At 42.2% G+C, this 19,991-nt stretch overlaps 1 protein-coding gene across 3 annotated transcripts in view; it reads right to left on the reverse strand.

The window, feature by feature from the left end:
* SMG1 (SMG1 nonsense mediated mRNA decay associated PI3K related kinase) overlaps positions 1-15,406 on the reverse strand; it is a 67,700-nt gene extending 52,294 nt beyond the window's left edge. The window contains exons 1-3 of one of the 3 annotated variants that reach the window (XM_080557341.1): positions 15,126-15,406; positions 5,978-6,141; positions 1,974-2,129 (exon numbers count right to left, since the gene is read on the reverse strand). In XM_080557341.1, the coding sequence (XP_080413467.1) occupies positions 1,974-2,129; positions 5,978-6,141; positions 15,126-15,214 (409 nt within the window). In that variant the 5' untranslated portion in view covers positions 15,215-15,406. Of the gene's footprint in view, positions 1-1,973; positions 2,130-5,977; positions 6,142-11,690; positions 12,453-15,125 lie in introns of those variants that run through there. The other 2 variants (XM_080557342.1, XM_080557343.1) reach the window with 2 other exon arrangements.
* Between the last annotated feature and the right edge of the window lie 4,585 nt (positions 15,407-19,991).

Here is a 19,991-nt window from a genome sequence, read left to right on the forward strand (position 1 = left end):
AAAACTGTCTAATTTATTTTGAAAACATTGCAGTGTCCTACATTAAAAAAAATCCTAAAACCAGAACTGTGTAAATAAACCCACCAAGGTTACTGGTAGAAGAGAGACATTTCACTGCTGCTAAAACAAGACATCCTGTTCAAAACTCTTTACTAAAAGCAGCTTTTTTTTTTTTTAAATCAGTTACTGCCTGATAAACATTGACATTACTCCATAAAACAATAACCATTAACTGTCTGTTGAGCCATAATCATAACCTAAAAAAAAATATCAGAAGAGAATACAATAACCATCAACATGACTGACTCTATCCTATCAAAGCACTGGCCAATGAACACCTGTATAAGACTTTCATTTCAAGACTTCCATTTTGTGAAAAATCTGCAAAGTGTCGGCCATATGTAAACTAACTCACAGAAGACAACTATTTGTATTTAAACTTTCTGAATGCACACACCTATCAGACAGGAAAACAAAATTATTTTCAAGGATCCTGTTGCAACATAATCCCAATTTATTTACAGAAGCTATGAAAAAAATCAAAATGACTTACTGAAACCTAAAAGCATCACGAAGACACCCCAGTTAACAAGGAGACTCAAAATCTGACATCTAGAGAAGGACAAAATACATACACAAGCATACAAGTCATAGGTAGCGACTTCAGCCATACAAGATTGCTAACATTTTACTGATTAAAGAGGTGCTCACATACATAGAACAGTATGAATTTCCTGCCAATACTAACAGCAAATTCCCTCACAATTTCACAAGTATTATTTATACTTAGTTCTGTTGGACAATTCTCTTTCCTCTGCACGTATGTGACTTAAGACACTAAGAACACTGAAAAATTTTAATGTCAAGACATCAGAACAGGATTACAAAATGTGAGTTTAACCCATTCCAAAGATCAGGCCTTTCCAGCAGTCATGTCACTGCTTACACCTCAGTTCCTCCACCTGCAAAGCACACTGAATAGGCTTTTCTTTCACTTCTGAAATGTAAAACCCCACGTCCCTGTATGTTTAAAAAGTATCTGGCATAGAGTAGTCAGTTTTTTTGTCAGTGGCTCAGCTACCACTTATAAATTATAAGTGATGCAATAAATGACAGTGCTTAGTCATAACCGAGTTTCTATTTTCTTTCAAATGTCCTTGGAACAGTTTTTAAGAAACAAAACAAAAAACAACAAAACAAAAAATGCACTCCATGATTTAAACCCAAACAGTGGGAAAAGTAAAGCCTTCCTTCTCAAAATACATGCCCAGCATTCTTGCACCCTCTTGCAAGACCCTTCCAGATTTCCTTTCGTTTCCTCCTCTTATGCCTCCAGCTCCTCCCTGATCTCTAATCTTCAGCTGAGCAAGAGGTAGCATGAATTGTGGCTGGTTCAGGAGTACACATCCACTGACTAATCAGCTAGTACGATGCGATGACTGTTGACCTGCAGGCCAGTGAGAACAGATAACGGCTGAGCTCGCCGTTATGCATTTTCCCACACTAGGAACCCTTTATTGGTGACTTTTTACCGAAGCATCAATTTTCAACAAATCTAAGAGCATATTCACTGCCCTGGAGCCCTTGGTCTCTTCGCCAAATTTGGCCACATTGATTAAGGTTTCAAAAGTTTTTAAAAGGAAATTGAAAAACTGATAGTATAAGCCTTCTAGGTGAGAGGTCTAACCCATGCAGGAAGTCTCGTTGCAGGGAACAGTAAATATACCTTTCTTTTAGCCTTTCTGAAATTCTACTCCTTACCTTTACAGAGGAATAAAACAATTTATTTTTTTTTTTCTTGGTGTTTCTTTTAGGAACATTTCTGAAGATGACAGTTTCTATCAACATCATCAAATTGTACATTACAAAAAAAATCCACACAGGTTGCCTAACCATAATGAAATTTTCACATTCTGAACACGAAAAGTTGCCAAAAAAAAAACCCTTTTCCAGAAAAATTGTGGAATTCTTACCCTGTGATTTCCTCATGTCTTTTGTGGCTAAAGCACGATTCCCATGCGGAACACTGGTAAAATCAGGATTGGTCACATTGTTAACTCTCAGCTCTTGCCCCAACGACTTCCGACCATAAGTATTTTCCCCAGATCCTCCATTGACACTGTAGCCACCTGTGGGAAAAGCAAGGTGAGATTAAAACAGGCTAACAAACTATATGTTTAGTAGGGTAGCATGTTCTGAGTTATTTAATTCATATGGACAGCAAAGTTTCCCTTTTCACTTTCACATGCAAAATTGTTTTATCTTTTAAGTTTCCAGGTCACACATTCGGAATCTGATCATTCTTTCTTTGAAGTAAATATGAAACTCTATTGCAATAGCTTATTTTTAATATTTTTTTCATATAGATTTCGTTGTATTTTAGGTTCTCATTATTTTTGACCTTGTATTTTACAAGACCTTTCATATTGACCTGCTATTAAACAAGGCCTAGATGCATTCACTTATTTGCTCCTTGATTATGCAAATCAAATTTCAACTCCATTTTCATTGTACATTCACAACACAGCGTCAGTAAAATGGCCAAAATAACAGAAAGCTTTGAGAAAGTCATGGATTATTCAAATGACGACACATAAATTGAACAAATTTCCTTGAACATACAACAGTCAGTATTTTCACACATTAATACTGACATTATCATAAACAATTGCATGCAATCCTACATTCTCCCACTTGAGATAAACATAGTAAATCTTCAGTAATGATACAAAATAGAAATAAGTGTGTCGTTTGGAGTAATGCAATCGTTTTTACTCCTAGATCCCCAAGTATTTACATACTCAAACGGTGAAACCAAGTGTTGTTTTTTTTTTTTTCCAGTCTGCCACTCCACTTTGAGGGGCAAGTCTTTCCCCTGCACTGTGGAGAAATTAAATTGCCCACTGAGCCTCTTCAGTACTTCCCTCCATGTGTTAAAGCTCACTTTTGAGGCCAGCTGCACAGCCAGCTTTCTAAAGTGCCCTCCCTGCTTGAGACAGTGAAAAATCACCTAAAAAAATGAAACCCTGAGCAACAAAAGATATGCAAAATTTCTTTTAAAAGGTATTTCCACAATTCCACCTGCAGTGATACATAAAAGTAAGCCTGGGGCAAGGAGAGGTGGCTCTGTGTAAGAAGAGGCAACCTTCTGAGACTGAAGGATGGATAAAAAACATCCAAACATCAAGGTGAATCTGGACTTCAGTAGATGTAAAAAGAAATGTCATCTTAAAGGCAAATTTTTTGATAAAAAGAAGCTGAGAACTATCAGTAGAAGTTTGGGCAATTTTACACTCATAAAACTACCTTACCATTACAGAGACTCATATTCAAAATCTCAGTTATAGTTACACCTACAGTAAATATAAATTATGTTTATTTTGATTTACATTAAAATAGATTTTTAAACAAAGTAGCACGTATGCCACCTTAACATCATTTTATCATAACAAACCAAAACCACCCTATGAAGAAAATGACTTCTAACAGCAATAATTGTATTTATGAGTGTAGAGAAGTGTATCACTAAAATTCAAAGCAACAAAGAAATTCATTTAACTGGAGATGTCAGATAATCATGCATTCAGAGCAGAGATATCAACTGTCAAAAATATACATGCTACCAAGTACAAACAGAGTTCTTGAAGTTATTTCATACACTCCCTCTAGCGCACAAAAAAAATCCTAGTTGTTTTTGGTTGCTTGCTAAGGAATCGGTATTTGCTACAGCATTTTTGACATTATCTTAAATGAATTAAACCAAACCTATGTTATCTCAATGTATACATTGTACATCTTTGGTAACAATATCAAACATAAAATTGCCATTGTTTTGAGTAATTAGAAACAGCTGTCAATTAGGTTTCTAGGCATTAAGGCTCTAAATATTACATTATTATTCTCTTCAGACAGTTATCTGCTGGTCTGAAAATTTTCTCAAAATCTTAAATTAAAATTACTCTTAAATTAAATAACTCAATTAAAATATCAAATCTGAGACCAAATAAGAACATGATGAGCTATGTCACTTACTAATTTTAGCAGAAATACACAGATACCGCAACATGGATACTAGTGTATTATCTTTTTTTGCAGTAAGGACTGAGCACATCATATAGTAATAAAACCAAAAGGCAGAAAAATGATGCTGATAGGGAGAATATCTCATCTATATAAGTAAACCCCAGGAGGCCTTTGATTTAGTTTAAAAAACTTAAATCTGCAAATTCACCTGTCTTATTTTGTAAAATAAAGGACAGAAGACAAAGGGGAGAGGTCTAGATGCAGTCTTCCACTATTTAATGTGAAAGATAGTTTAAAAAAAAAAACAAACACTAATCTTAGAGATGCAGAGCAAAAGGACAGGAGTCAGTCATAAGTTGTAACAAGGGAAATTTGAACTGGTTATGAGAAAACAATTCTTTACCAGGAGAACTAAACAAGCTGCTAAGGGAGGCTGCAGAACTGCCCAGCCTGGGGGGTTTTCAGAACAGAACTTCCAGAAATTATCAACTTGGAAGTCATTTTTATTATCAACACCAGTAACTGGAAAAGAGAAGAAGTTTCTGAAAGATTCTATGTCTGTTATGACATACTGTCATCCCGGAGAGAAAAGCTACAAGTTCTTAAGATGAAAACTCCGTGTTAGCAGACTCCAGCAGAATAACTGAAAAATCTCAGCTAAAGGCACTACTCGGCATCTGTAAGCTTACAAGTTTCTCCCAAAATAAAAATGAATTAGATATACCTGAACTCTGGTTTTACAGCACAGAATATCCTAATCATCTCTTTTTAAGTCACAATCAAACAAAATAGCTGAGATAAGGTGCTGAGCTAGCAGAGCATGTCCTGTAAAATACAGTACGTGAGGGAGAGAGAGGTACATTTTCTTCTCAGCTGGCACTTCCCCAGCATCTTCACAAAAAACTACCTTCCTGAATTCGTATAAACCTTACCATTTCACTATACTCCTGCCACACTTCTAAGTATTTAAGAATAACCTAGCACATTTGAATCACAGTAGAACTTTCCATGTTAGCAAACACACTGATAAATAAATGTATCTGCTTTCTAATAAGTTTCTCTGCTAAAATTAACAAGCTTTGAAGGTTCAACAAGGTATGCATATAAACAAATACCTGTTTCATGCTCATTTACCCTACTCACAGAACTTATTACTTGTAAAAAATAAATTTGCATCACTGCACTTGGCTGTAACTTTCCCTGAGTTGCAGAATGCAGTTGTTTACAAAAGTTACAGAGTAGACAAGATGGGGGAGTGTAAATGCTTCTGAGGTTCCAGAATAAAAACTTGACACTAATATTACCCTGAGATTTGGAGTTCACTGATCTCGCATGTCTGAAGAAAATGTGGCCTAGGAAGTGATTGTGCAAGTAAAAAAATCCTCATATTTCATCTCTGTATTAGAATTCTGAATACAGGTTTATTTTTCATAATGGATACTATTTTAAATTTTCAGCTGTTTTCTAGAGAATGTATTCCCCCCCTCCCCAAAGAAAAGACAGGCAGAAAAAAGTAGAAGTCTCCATTCACGACAAAATATAGATCTGATCCCCAAACTAAGATTCCAATTTGCTGCAGTAAAGCTGCAAAAATAGTATACCTGAGTAGTAGTCCATTTAATCAGGCAGCCCATTTTCAATACCAGAAGCACCAGACACTATGCAGGAAAAAATTACATCTTCCAGACCAGACATATCCAGAATACTCCTCAGGAAAACGTGCTTAATCTGTTAACATACTAAGACTTCTCTCATATTCTTCGCTTAATGCGATGGCATATTGTCTCACCACTCACATCAGCCACAGCTTTTCTTTGATCCCTGATAAAGGGAATTGTATCAGCTCACTGCATTTTTTTTTTTAAAGGAAATAAGGTTTCTCAACCATTTCAAGTTTACTGCCTTTCTCTAAATGTCCCCTCATTAATTACACATGAAACAGCAATCTGTGTACCTTTTTCTTCATTCTGTATGTCAGTGTGGACTCTGATATCATCGTGTCTTTGTCGAGACACCACAGCTGAATTTGAGGGTTGTAATCCATAGGAGGCAGAACTGCCCCGATCTCTGGATGAAGAGTATTTTAAATTGTCCTGGTCAGCTGATGCACTGTCAGTTCTATAAAGAGAAAAATATTTTTTTTTTATGTAGGGGTATAACAGGAGTGGGATTCACATTTTCACTTATAAATGCAACATACTTAAATGACAATCCCAAATGTATTTTCCTGTGTTAAAAAATTTGCATGTCTAACCTGCTTTTTAAAAGGTGACCTTAAATTCACATTGGGATTAAAATTGATTAATTAATACAACCGCATGCAAAGGAAATGCACTCCAGTGTGTCAGTGCCATGTATCAGGACATTCTCAAGTATATTTTCAGTTAGATGTCCACACGAGATATAAGGACAAGTTACTTCCAGAAGTGAAAAATAAAATACAGTTAGGAATAGCTCTATACCACACTGTCTGCCATTTGTTAAAGTCATTACTAATCCACAAATGAACATTTACATAATAAAATATGGGCCTTAGTGAGCAATGCAAAACCAGTTAGTAAATGGAGGTGTTACTAGCATGTAACTGATCATCAATATAGGAATAACATACTGAGTTTTCACCAAAAAAAAACAACACTGCAAAACAAGAAAACAGGCTTTACTGCGGAAAAAAATGTAACGTAAATCAATAGTTGTTATCCTTTAGAACAACACCTGCAAATAAGTGATTTAAAAAAAAATCTGCATGAAGGTTAAACAACTCATATCAGAAAGCCAGTTTATATCCCAGAATAAACTTTCAAGGAACAAGGTGAAAATTATCACAACTGGCCTCCCTGGACATGCTAAATCATTTTGTTTTTAAAAATACCATTACTCTAATGTAGTATGAGTATAATGTTTGTATGCATGCGATTTCAGAGTCTGAATTCAACCAATCACTGTAAGTTCATTCTTACAAGCAATACTGGAGGTTTTACATTAAAACCAGTAAAACAATACCCCTCCGAAACAAAAACTGGCAGAAGTTTGTACATCTCAAATATATCTGGAAGCACACTATTGAAGTTACTCACAGCAGTTTGTGTGTTTTGTTTTTTAAGCAAACTCTAAAGCTTTGGATAGCTCATATGGTTATTTAGCAAAAAGCAGGACATGTAATTCCTTTTTGTTTCTGTAAATTAACTACAAGTTGTATAAGGACAAACACCGCAAGTTCTTGGGAAAAAATATTTCGTTTTTACTTTTTAAAAGAACACTCTGATTAGAACCGGTAGCAAAACTCGGGGAAAAGGAGTTAAATACATCTCAAGGCCAAAAGGGAAAAACAAAGTGAGATAAAGATTTTTGAAAGCTACTGGTACTTCAGCTATCTCCAAGGCCTGCTATTTTCAAACACTGCTCTTCCTCAGTACAACTGGAAGAGTAATATCATGAGGGTTCATATTTGCAAAGACACTTGAAGAAAATCTCCAGCTATTTTACCCCTTTGAAAATGTTAAAGACAATATACTATCAAATTGGACAAGGGCTCAAAAGAAGAAACTTGTACTTTTGCCCTTTTCTCTGAATCACTGCATTCAGATCCCAGCTAACACTTTCACAGTGAAAGGCTGACCCTAGGTTAGCTTGGCAGGTGCGAGTGCCTTTTGCTCTGTAAGCAGGTTCACCTTTAGATACAGACATTAAGGCTATTTCCTTCGTTCAGTAGTCACCCTGGCATCACAGCTACTGGCCTGTCAAACACTTGCTGGGGCTACCACATACAGCAGGCTGCTCCACTCAAGAGGCAAAGCCTTGCTGCAACTCTTGGCTCGTGACAGTCAACCAGGACTGCAGAAATACAGCTGGACCCCCATCACTCACCTAAACTACGTTGAACAACAAAATTCTGCAGGGTTTCTTCAAATGGTATGAGCTTTAAATGTGCTTACAGCGTGCAAGTTCTCCTAGCAGTTACACAGCCCCCAGATTTTCTCCCTGCCCTGAAACCTCGAGGGACTCTCAGCCCACTTTGAGGAAGGGCAGTCTCTTACAGAGAACTCAACTTGGCTTAGCCTTTCAATGAAACAGATGGACAGACTTTCAATTAATAAACTTAAGTACTAATGGGTTCTTAATACCACACCTCCCCAAAGAGCATTGCCTTTTTTTTTTTTTTTAGGTGATGTGCTGTATGCTGTATCATCTCCAACTGCCAAGCACAGTCTGCAATTCTCAAGGCTGACCGCGAGCTGATTAAGCAGACAACTCGAGACTGCGTACCCCAGTCAGCTAGAGGACGACACGTGTTCTCAGCTAACCTCAGCACTGCCTTTCAACAGTTTGTAGTATTTCCCACTGTGGCAAAGTACATAAGGACATAAGGGTATTGTTTCTCTGGGAAGAACTCCACACTTAATTAGTCCTGTCTTTGGGAACAGCTTTCTGCAAGCTACCCAGCTCACAGCTCATCACCCAACCAAAAAGGTAAGATCTTATTTAAAGTGTATTGTCTCCCTGCCACTTATCCCCGTAAGATACACTAGTTCCCACTGAAGACATTTTTCCCACTACAACAAACGTGCAGTTTAGATAACCAGCAGTTTCTGCCCTTTCTTTACGACACAGAAAAAAAAGCCATAGAAAGATATTGCTTTCCGCAGAACCAGGTTCTGGGACCCAGCTGCCTTCTAGGATCTGCAGTGACCTGAATGATCCTGCACGGAGAGAAGCCTGGAGTAAGATTCACCCGCTGCAGGCACCCCAGTGGACGCCAGGCAACGCAAAGAACTGTGTTCCTGGCCATGTGGTGCCTGCCCATGTTTCAGGACAGCATTTCTCCTGCCCACATGGCACGACTTCCACTGCACTGTGCCAACTGGCAGGTGAGGTTACAGGACAGACGCAATACTCACTGTCCTCTTTCAAAAGGCGTCTACGTAAACACGAATTTATCACCTACATACATTGATGCTGTCACTGAAGTGAACACACACGGCGCACCAACAAAGTCAACACACAATGCTAGCAACAGACGAGCAGAAGTACAAACACAAGCATGACATTAGACAATGCTGGAATGGGAAACTGCAAGAATGAACATGACGTTATCTTGTACTGTAGCTTCAAAAGCTTATTTCCCACTTCATGAAATGCTATGTAGCTTTATTTCCACTCAAAAAGCTCTCACTGATGAAGACCAAAAAAGTACTTCAAGAGCTCACGTGAGTTTTTGGTTGTGCCTGGTCCTGGTGGAAGGCTTCCCGACACCCACCAACACAGGCCCAGCTTTCCACACAGGCTGTTTTCACAACGTCACTTACACAGAAGGGATCGCATTCAGTTTTCCTAGGGGGCAATTTTTAACTCTGTTTTATCTGTCAGGAAATAGTTCTCCTGCCTAAATACACTGAAACAGCCACTGCAGTTCCCTCAGAGAAGGCCACTTAATTTTCTGTAGTTTCGAGGACATGCAACAAAAAAACCTACACGCCTATTAGTAGACAAATCCATCCGATCCCATCAAAAGTATCGGCAAGATTTGCCTACACCAATTTGTACGACTGAAGAAAGCATGGCTGAGAACAGTTAGCTTTAAAAAAGTCTTTATCTAGAATAAGCAAAAATAAGCTGATCAAAAATATTGTGCTTCTTTGGTTGTATGGAAACCTTAAGAATTTTGGTCCAAGAAACTTGTTACAAGCAATCTGCCATACTATTCATTATCTGTAATTCTTTCTGAGCGACTGTACCATATGGATATTATTCTGAGACAAAAATTGCTTAATTATTCTATTCTATTTTACTTTATTTCCAAGTACACACTTCAGATGAATGATTTATTCTGATACATCTATCGTGTACTAGAGATCTTATTTAAGTCAGTCAGTTTGATTATTTGCCAAGTTTATTTGCTATCGTGCCCATCAGTTCTTCACTACTTAAAATGTTTATCAATAAAACATCTAAAACAAAGTGACTGTACCCACTCAAGTTAACAGCTTCCCAGTAAGTTTCCAGCCCTCCTTCCGCTGGCATGCAGAGCAATGACAACCCTCTTTCGCTCTCCCCCTGCATTTACCTTTTTGCCAAGCTCTTGTCTCATAGCTTGAGCCAAGCCCCCAAGCCTGGCTGAGCACACCCCAAACCCTGTTTTTGCTTCTACTCCTGTGCTGAGAGAAGCTTAGCAAAATTGTAAACGGCCATGTTTACTGAAGTAACAGCGAGTCCCCTCTTTTCCTCCTGCAATCCTGCCACGTCCACCGCTGGACAACGACCTGCAGCCACAGCAGCTTTTCCAATCGGCTCTCAGGCTGCATCACTGCTGCTTGCTCAGTAGCTCACCAAAACTCCCTTCTATCCTGGGATGGACATTAGAAGGGAAGGTCAGGGAAACATATTCTGTCCTTATTCTCCCACAGGCATCTTGTGATAGCCCCTTTTTGGGCTGGTTAAATCCCTGGCCTGCTCCTGTCTGGAAGACTATCTGCTCTCCAAGTTCCCTTTGCTTCCCGCTGACACACTTTTGTGTTCTTTCATCTTTCGCATATCTCGGTCTCCCCTGGCTTCACATTAAAAACAAAGGCTTTCACCTTACAAACTTAGGCTCCCCCATTTTACCAAGGAAGAAAAAAAAAAAACAAAAAACAACCACCTCCCCAAACCAAAAAAGCTCTTTGATCTCACACCTTCCCATCTTATCAGCATATTCAACAAACTCAGATGTGAAAGGAGATCAAGAATTACTTGTTACCGGTTCAGAAGTGAACCCATTCCTGTTCAACATCTCCCACACAGTCCACTGAACCTCTTCCCAAAGTTTCCCTTGACCTTTTCATAATTACTTGTCAAAACTGATACTGCAACTCATTCTCTAGCCATAAGCTTGCCTTTGACATCTGGGACTACGTGGTCTCTCTATGTATGTACATATACATTAAAACTCACTTCCTTTTTTATTGCAATATACACAGTTACTAGTTCTTGCTTCTTGTAAAAGACCCACCTCTGCCCTTTACGATCACAGAAAACGCACTGCTCCAAACATCGTTTTCTTTGCCCGTTTCCTCTGCTGGGTCTCTGCGCTCCCTGCTGATACCTCCTGCTCCGACTCAAGTTAAACACAGGGTACTTGTCCAACACCGCTCTCCTGCTTAGGAGACAGCTACCTTGAAGGAGAATCATATTTTCCTGTTTTCTCTTACGATTTCTAGACTGATGGGGACCTAGAACGTAACTTGGTTTGTCAGGCAGTGTGGTGACAGAAATTAGGAATTCCTAGCACTGACTTACATTTCACGAGAAGGATACACTTCATTTTCAGGAAAAAATTCCGAGACTGAATCTGTGTCTAATAAGCCACCTCCAGATCTTTTATCGCATGTGCAAGACTTTCTTTTTCACTTCTCCACGTACACCCCTGCTAACCTGTATTATTATTAGAGAACCAGAGGTCCCGTTAATTAAAATCTTACCTCCTTTTCTCACTTTGGCCTAAGAACAAGAAAGCCATGGCGCACACAGCACTGGCTGACCTGCCACCCTCCACTCTCCCTCCTGCTTAGTACTACTACAAGTGCATAAGAACTGTTTTGCCACCCAGAGCATTTCCTATGAAAGAGAAGTATTACTTATTCCGCTGTATAATCAATCTTCAGTACTACATTGAATCTACTCTGCCATACCTTGACCTTTGCACTGACATGAAGTTATTTTCTCCCCCCTGAAGTCATATCAGGGAAAACACAGGACAACCTGTCAAACAAAAAGGAAAGGGAAAAGAATGAAAGGTCTAGAAAGCTGTTAAGATTGGAAGAGGGGGACAGGATCTCACCAGGCTTTCTCAAAACGAAGAAAAATCCACAACCACTGCCTTATTGTTCTCTCACATACACCCAGCATTTGTCCAACAAGTTTTGTGCTGCTATTAATTTAGGGTACGGCACATCTCTGTGCACACACTAATATTTCCATATATATGAGCACAGCTTCTTCCTCTGTAACACTTGTTACTCTGTAAGGATCTATCACTACACACACCGCAGTAAGACCAGTCCATATGCACCTGACAGATACAACTGCATTTATGCAGGTACAAAAAAATGATCACGTTCTGATCAAAAACTACTCTCCCTTAGAGAATCGTCCGAGCTCCAACTTTCAGTTTGGCCATTTTCACCCCAAGCCCCGGTGCTTATTAGCATTACTAAAAACTGAGGGGAATCGAGACCTATAATGGCAATTATCTAGCCACTTTTACACACACATGAATGCGTTTGAAAACACAATCCATCTCATAATACATCCAGGTATCAGGAGCTTCCGTCTCCCCCCTCAGCAACTTGAAACAACAACATTTTTCATTATTTTAGCCACGTACATCCCTTCTTCTATGCCCTGCAAGAAAGCATTTACCAGCAGTATCACCTGTGCTAAAAGAAACTAACAGCCAACAGAAAAGAAAGAGGAAGGAAACTACACTTGGATATATGCTGCACTGGGGGGCTGTCCAGGAGCACATTCAAAACAGAAGAGAAACACTGCCCAATGCACGGAACACATGTCCTTTCAACAGCCCATGTGAGTCACTTAAAAATTAGTTAATGTCAAAACAACAAAGATTAAATTAATCTCTAGTTCAATCTTAAAAGTTAGTGTAGACTCACAGGTCCCATACAGCCAAAGTTATCAGTTTAAGATTTAGAAACCCTACGCAAAACACAAAGAAATGTGAGATCTGTGTTTGGGACCAGGTGAACATTTCTAATTCCTGGGTTCTCTCACCTGACTAAAAAACACAAATATTTAAAGGAAGAGATAAAGTGTAACTCTTACAAGTATCAGTGAAGAGATGTTAGGTGTTTCTCCACAGGAGACCTAATAACACAACCTGATGGAAACAGGTCTAGACCCCATCCACACACCATGAAGTTCCCCTTCCTGACGCACTTTCTGTAGTGCTTTCAGATTTGTTTCTCATGTGGCTTTTTGGACAGTTATTTTAGCAATGCCATTTACAGCAACTGTACTTGAGAGTTAAAACTACAGCATGAGGAAAGGAACAGAATCAGACACACAGGGAAGAGACTAACTTCTTAATCCAGCCTTATCACCACGCAAAGCATTTCTGTGGCTAGGTCCTCATTCTCACTCCTAACGCAACTGAAACCCCTGCAGGCAATGGTTTACTGGAAAAAGTCTTTTTTTCTAGACGCTGCAAGACATTTTTTAGGCTAAAACATAAAACCTGTGATAAGTTAATACATCCAACCAGGATGCATTTATAGAAGCCATCCACTGCAAGGACTCAAGGTGTACACACGATTTCTTCGACATGGGAACTGCAGGTGAACGGTTAGGGACTAGAACTCCAGGCTGCAGCCCACAAATCTGAAGCAAGGCAGTAGGAGAGAGACCAGACATCATACATGCCAAAAAATCTTCACTAAGAACTAGATGCTGTAAGATGTCACCAATGAAGTTTGCTCCTTTTAAATGTGGAAAAGGTTATAAAACCATAGACTATCCCGAGCTGGAAGGGACCCACAAGGATCATCAAGTCCAATTCCTGGCTCCACACAGGACCACCCAAAAATCAGACCCTATGTCTGAGAGCAGTGTCCAAATCCTTCCTGACCTCTGGCAGGCTCAGGGCTGAGACCACTGCCCCGGGGGAGCTGTTTCACGGCCCAACCACCCTCTGTGTGCAGAACTTTTCCCTAACATCCAGCCTGACCCTCCAGTCACAGCTCCATGCTGCTATGGTAAGTTATTTGACCAAGCAGCTCAACAGCAGAAGAAATTAGAATTTAAATGACCATGGCACACACACCATTAAGAACCGAATATTTGAGCCCTTAGCATTACCCCCGGAGGTGGCACCGCTAGCTGTTCAACCACAAGGCAAGCTTCTTTCATAGTAAATACTGAAGTGACATCTGTGTTTCGCAAGATCTACCCTCATACGCACCCGTTTTCCCCAGTCCAAATCACACGTGGCTAGGACTGTCATCGGTGAATACATTCCCAAGCACATGGCCCTCCGCTCTGTGCTGGCAATTTTAAAAGCAGGATCCCATACCACATTAGAGTTTCAGAAACAGTAAAAAAAAAAAATCCCCAAATTTCCACATTAAAAAAATAAATAAGTAAGAAACACCAACAATTTCTCCACAGGAACGTAGACTACTAAAATAGCAATGCTGGGCGGCACAACAAACACACCGGCACAGGGTATAGCCGAGGTAATCGAGGCCCCAGCCACGCTCTGTACACCTGACCGAAGATGTCAACAGACCTGGAGTTTCACTTACTACGAATTAAAGCACTGGGCACAAACACACCTTTAAACCCAGCGCATTGCACAAGCTCCCACCCTGCTCTCCTTACAGCTCAGCCACTTTCCCCAGCTAAGAAAACAATAATCTGGCGCTACTTCGTTAACCCGCACGAGCGCTCCTTTGGCCTCCGAGAACCAGCCTGCACAAAGCTCCCCCGAACCCCCCAGCCCCTGTAGGCCCCCCAGGACCCCACCACCACCCTATGACACCCCATCCCCCACCAGGACCCCCCCCACCACCACAGGACCCCCCCCCCCCAGTCCCCCACCCCCCCCCAGGACCCCCCCACCACCACCCCAGGACCCCCCCTCCCTCAAGACCCCCCCCCACCCCCCCCCACCAGGACTCCCACTACCAACCCCCCCAGGACCCCCCCCACTCCCTGCAGGCCCCCCCCAGCCTCACGGGGACCCCCGCGGAGCCGCAGCCGGGGGGGGCAGCGCTCTCAGCGCCCTCCCCGGGACCCTCCCGGGCCGGCCGCGCTGACAGCCGCGGCCCGTCCCCGCGGCCCCGGCTATCCGCCGCGCTGCCCGGCTCCCGCCCAGCCCCGCCGGCGCCCACCGCCCCCCCCACAACCACCGAGACCGGCCCGGAGGCCCTCACCCCCCCCCCAGCCCCGCACCAGGCCCGACAGCGGCCGCCGCCCGCCCGTAGGCCCCGCAGCCAGGAAGCGGCCCCGCCGCCGCCCCGCTCCCTTCCCCGTCCCCCCCCTTCGGCCTCCCCGGGGGCCCTGCCCGAGCCCGCAGCCCCGCGCCGGGCCGTGCCGCCCGCCGTGCCCACCTGGGTTGCCAGTCATTCCAGCCCCGCGGGTGGTAGTGCTGCCTGCTGCCGGTGCCGCTCAGCCGAGACCCCGGGGCTCTGCGGCTCATTACCTTGCCCGAGACGGCATGGCCGGCCGGGCAGCGGCGCGGGGCGAGGCGGCGGAGGACGCGGAGGACGAGGAGGAGGAGGAGGAGAAGGACGAGGAGGAAGGGGAGAGGCGAGGCGCGGGCGGCTGCTGCTGTCTCACACCGCAGGGAGGGGACGCGGCCGCCGCGGCTGCTCCGGCTGCTGCCCGGCCGCGCGGCACGCCGGGATGGCGGACATGGGCCGCCCGCCCCCTCCGCGGGGCAGGCCGGGAGCCAGGCGGCGGCCGCTCCGCCCTCGGCCCCGCGGGGACGGGACGGGACGGGACGCCACGGGGCTGCCCCGCGCCTCAGCGCCGCCCCGAGCCCCTCAGCCCCCCGTGGGGAGGCGCTGGGCTGCCACAGGGGTCCGCTCTCCCCTCCTTCAACCGCGAAGGTTGAGGGGGGGTCGCCCTCATGGCGCCAGGGTTGCCGAGGGGTGAGAGGAGGCAGCCCCAACAGTGCCCAGACCGTGAGGGGAGCAGAGACCCTCCGGGGGGACTCTTGGTCCCTAGGGAGGAGCTGGCTGCTCTCAGCCCCCCGGTTGTGAGGGGAGCCAGCCCCCAACTGGGGTCACTCCTTCATGTCCCCGTGCTGTCACCTCTCCTGGGGCTGCCTCTTCCCGCAGGTAACTAGTGATAGGACTAGAGGGAATGGCCCCAAGTTGTGCCAGGGGAGGTTCAGGTTGGAAATGAGGAGACATTTCTCTCAGAAAGAGCAGTCAGGCATTGGGACGGATTGCCCAGGGAGGTGGTGGCATCACCGTCCCTGGGGTTGTTCAAGGAAAAGTTGGACATGGTGCTTAGGGACATGGTTTAGTGGGTGATGTTGGCAGTAGGGTGATGGTTGGACCGCTTCCCTCTCTTCCCTCACCAGTCACCCGTGCCCAGGTTTGTCCCCATGAGGACGTCACCCATGCATGGCTGCCAGGGGAAGTCTGATGCTTGGCAGTGGTCAGCAAAAAGCTGACTAATCCCATACTACTAGTTTCTCCTTCTTCCAGCTGCCAAAACGTTTTTCAAAAGCAGACCAAAAACACAGCCTCTTTCGAAGCCAGAATGACCTCCGTGTAAAGCAGCCGCCACATTTGTTGGGAGGGCGTTTGATGCATACTGTGTCGAAAGCCTACCTGTAAATTGGGAAGGCAAACAAATCTCGGGTGAAAAAAGTCTCTTCAATGTGTTAGATATTCTGGGCACATTTCCCAAAACATGATGTGAAGATTGTCTCAGGCATATTTTTGTTTCTCCTGCAAGACCTGAAAACTTACATGAGTGTGTATGATAAACTACATTCCTGACTGCAGAATATTTCCTTATTTATGAAAAATTATAATAGCGTAGTCAGATATTCAGCAAAGAGACCTGAGTAGACTGAACTATTTTAACTACAGTATCCTAGATTTGCCATCGCTGAAGGATTGAAGGAGCCCTTTAAATTCCTACGTGCTTAATAAGCCAGCGTTCTGCTGGTGCCTTGGCTGAGACAGATGGCATACTGCCGCCTCCCTTGGCTTCTGCTGGGCAGCCATGATCCCACTGATACGGGCCTGTTGGCTTCTAGTCCATAAGTAATGCTTACAAGACGTGCACAGATTTCAGACACAGTTCCAGGACAACAAAAATTATATCACGAGGCTTCATTGTGGCACAAGTCTGTTTTGATGCAGTATGACCCAATGCCCATCAGACTACACTTCAACTGTCATACGCTTGTATATCCTGATTAAGTGAATTGGTTTTCAATTCCACAGGCCATGATAAATAGTTTTATTTTTCTTTTTTACAATTGAGATGGACAGCCACAATTACACAACATGCAGCTAAACAAAGTTTTCATAAGTATAGCAACAATATCTGCTGCAAAGTTACTCACCCTTTCAACAAAGTCTAACAGATCCTCTGCCACTGGTGATGCAGCAGGAGGTTTTTCTTTGTATTTCTTGACTAAGTAGTATCCTAATGGTAACAACATAAATCTCTTGTAGGGAAAGGTAATATCAGAAATGTATTTTTAACTACCTTTCAAGCTGATTTAGTGAGCAGAGGCAGGAACGAAAGCTGGCACAAAATGACCAATAACTGCCTGCATATAGCAAGAGTTTAAGAAACACTGATTTATTGTTTGGTACAAGAAATTTTGTATCAGGAATCCTGTATTCTAGTGGTGAATTTGCTGCAGTCTTGTGGTCTAATGCAGATCACTTCTGAGTGTTGATGTCTCTATTTGTCTAATGGATTGGTGATGTTTAGCTCTCTTAACTGGTGTTATACGCAGCCTTAAACACGTAAAATGTTATAGAGTTGCCAAATGCCATTAAAGGCATACTTGATCTGTTTCTACAAGGATGATTATGTTGTGAATTTCAATAGTCTTACAGATAGTAGTTAATATTCTCATCATGATCTGTGACGTAGAGCAACAATTATTTGTATAGCACTTTTTCAGTTGCAGATTTCACTTAGCCACTTTGCAAAGATGGATAAGGCCATTCAGGCACCACTTTATGGATGAAAAAGTGCAGGGAGGCCAAGGCCTGGGTTTTCAAAACTGCCTTCTAATTTTCTGTCCTGAATTTTGGGACTGCAATTTTAGATACTTAGGGGCCAGCACTGCCATCGGTTGAAGCTGCAGGTCCTTGAGTCTTGCTAAATAAATAAATAAGATGTCTAAATGCGGACCCCCCAAAACAGAAATTTACAGACTTAAAAAAAATCCTAACTCTCAGAATGAGTCAATGACACTCACAGATACATCTCTGGTCTCTCTCCCAAGTGTGTGCTCAATCCACTCCATCAAACTGTCCACGTCCATCATAATGAAGAACTCTGGAGTGATGGAAACTGTGAACCACACTTTTCATAGTTTATAATTCACAGTAATGATTTCTCTTTTAATAATTAAAAGCAGGCTGTATTAATCTGAGTATTATTTTTAGTTGGAATAAAGTATAAATTGTATATATTTAATGTGCTTAAGTAGGGCATTAAGCACCATATTAGATCTTTTACCCCTTTCTGGTTTATTTCCTTACTGAGCAAGTATGTCTAGAAAAAATTAGCTAGTGGTGAAGATTACAAGTCACTTCCGGCCCTTGGCTCGCTCTGATCCATAACAAAGCTACAGATTGAGAAAAAAAGAAAAATAAGAAAAAAAAAAGAATCAGCAACCATGAGAGGGAAAGAGATGCTATTTCCTCTTCTAGAAATAGGACAGGAGCCAAGGAGCAAAACAGTACTTAACTAGAGCAGAGAAGGACCAGATGCCAAGATCCTGTGGCTTGAATATTGCAGATGGATGCCTCTTAAAAATTATAAAAGATTCCTAGAACAGTTGTTTCCTATACCTGCCAATTCTACCGCTTTGATGGTAGAATCCTGTTTTTATCAGTAACCCACCAGATTTTCAGTTGAATGGCCCCATACCCCACCAGCCCACTATTTTCTTGACATTGTGGACTCAAAGCACGTGTGATGTGTGGCCAATCTGCGCAGGCATGGAGAGCCCAGGGTGTCCAAAACATATTGTACCGGTGGTGCAGGCACAGCTCGTCAGCGCATGCACAGGAGGTCCCTCAGGACTCCTACTGTTCTCTTCATTAAAAATGTCGGCAGGTGTAACTATCTATGGAGATAGTAGTGCTGAGCAAAGGTACTGTGTATCATGAGCAAATGGTGCAATCTGCATTGGGGTCTACTTTGTTTCATCCCAAACTGCTTGTCTTCCTGCATCCTTCAGTGTGTATTAATACAGAAATACAAGGAAAAATAGTCCCCAAAGCAAGGTATATTGAACCATTCTAGGGTTTTGTGTTGAAAATCTTTTTAATGAAAAAAAAAAAACACACATCAGTCTTACATTTTAGAATTCCCTAGTAAATGCACCGTGAATAGAATACTAACAAAAATCACATACCTTCTTTTCTTTACATAAAAGACAAAGGAAAATATTTTACTATTCTGAGTATTTATTAAGCTACTTTGAGTGTAAGTGGGATAGCACATGGAGCCATCTGCTCTATTTCCTCAAGGTCTTTTAGAGGATACCTTTTACTGAACAGCATTCTTCTACATCAGTGCAATAGATATAATAAATTAACTTTGTTGCAACTCACATTTTTGCTTTAGTGGATTTCTTTAAGGCTATTATTTTAAGAGGTGAGTGTTTTACATCTCTGGGTAAGGTAGCATTAGATACTTCTGTATACAGAATCTGAGAACATATTTGAGTTCCTATCACAGATGTTCGTTATAGTGTTGTTACACTACAGACTACAGAAGTCCTTGGTTGTACATATAAGCTGTTTCTTGATGCTCTGTTTATTATCTAGATGTTTTGCTGTTTATTATTTATATGCTATCTTAAGTGTTCTAGACACCACTTGCATACTACCAGCAATAGTCATCAGTCATATATAATACATGAACTGAGCATTCCATTTAAGTGAATGGTACCTAAACAAGTAGTCGTTCAACTTACGTTGACCTGACAAATCCATAGACTGTAACAGGTTTAGGTCTTGAAGTATTTAGGTCTTGAAATGTCTAAGGAAAAATGGCAGAATAGTAACTTTTTCTGTTCATACAGTTGGTCATATTATGTCTGTTAAATTTCAGCCAGGGCAAAAGCAGAAAGACAGAAAGCCCAAAGTAGTAGTTTCCATGCTGGTCTTCAGGAGAGCATAAACTGCAAGTATTCTCTTAAGAGTTTTGGAACTCACACAGAATGCCTCAGAGGAAAGTCATGGTATGCATGCAGTGTC

This window comes from Anser brachyrhynchus (assembly GCF_964034855.1).
Source record: "Anser brachyrhynchus genome assembly, chromosome: 15".
Taxonomy (NCBI): domain Eukaryota; kingdom Metazoa; phylum Chordata; class Aves; order Anseriformes; family Anatidae; genus Anser; species Anser brachyrhynchus.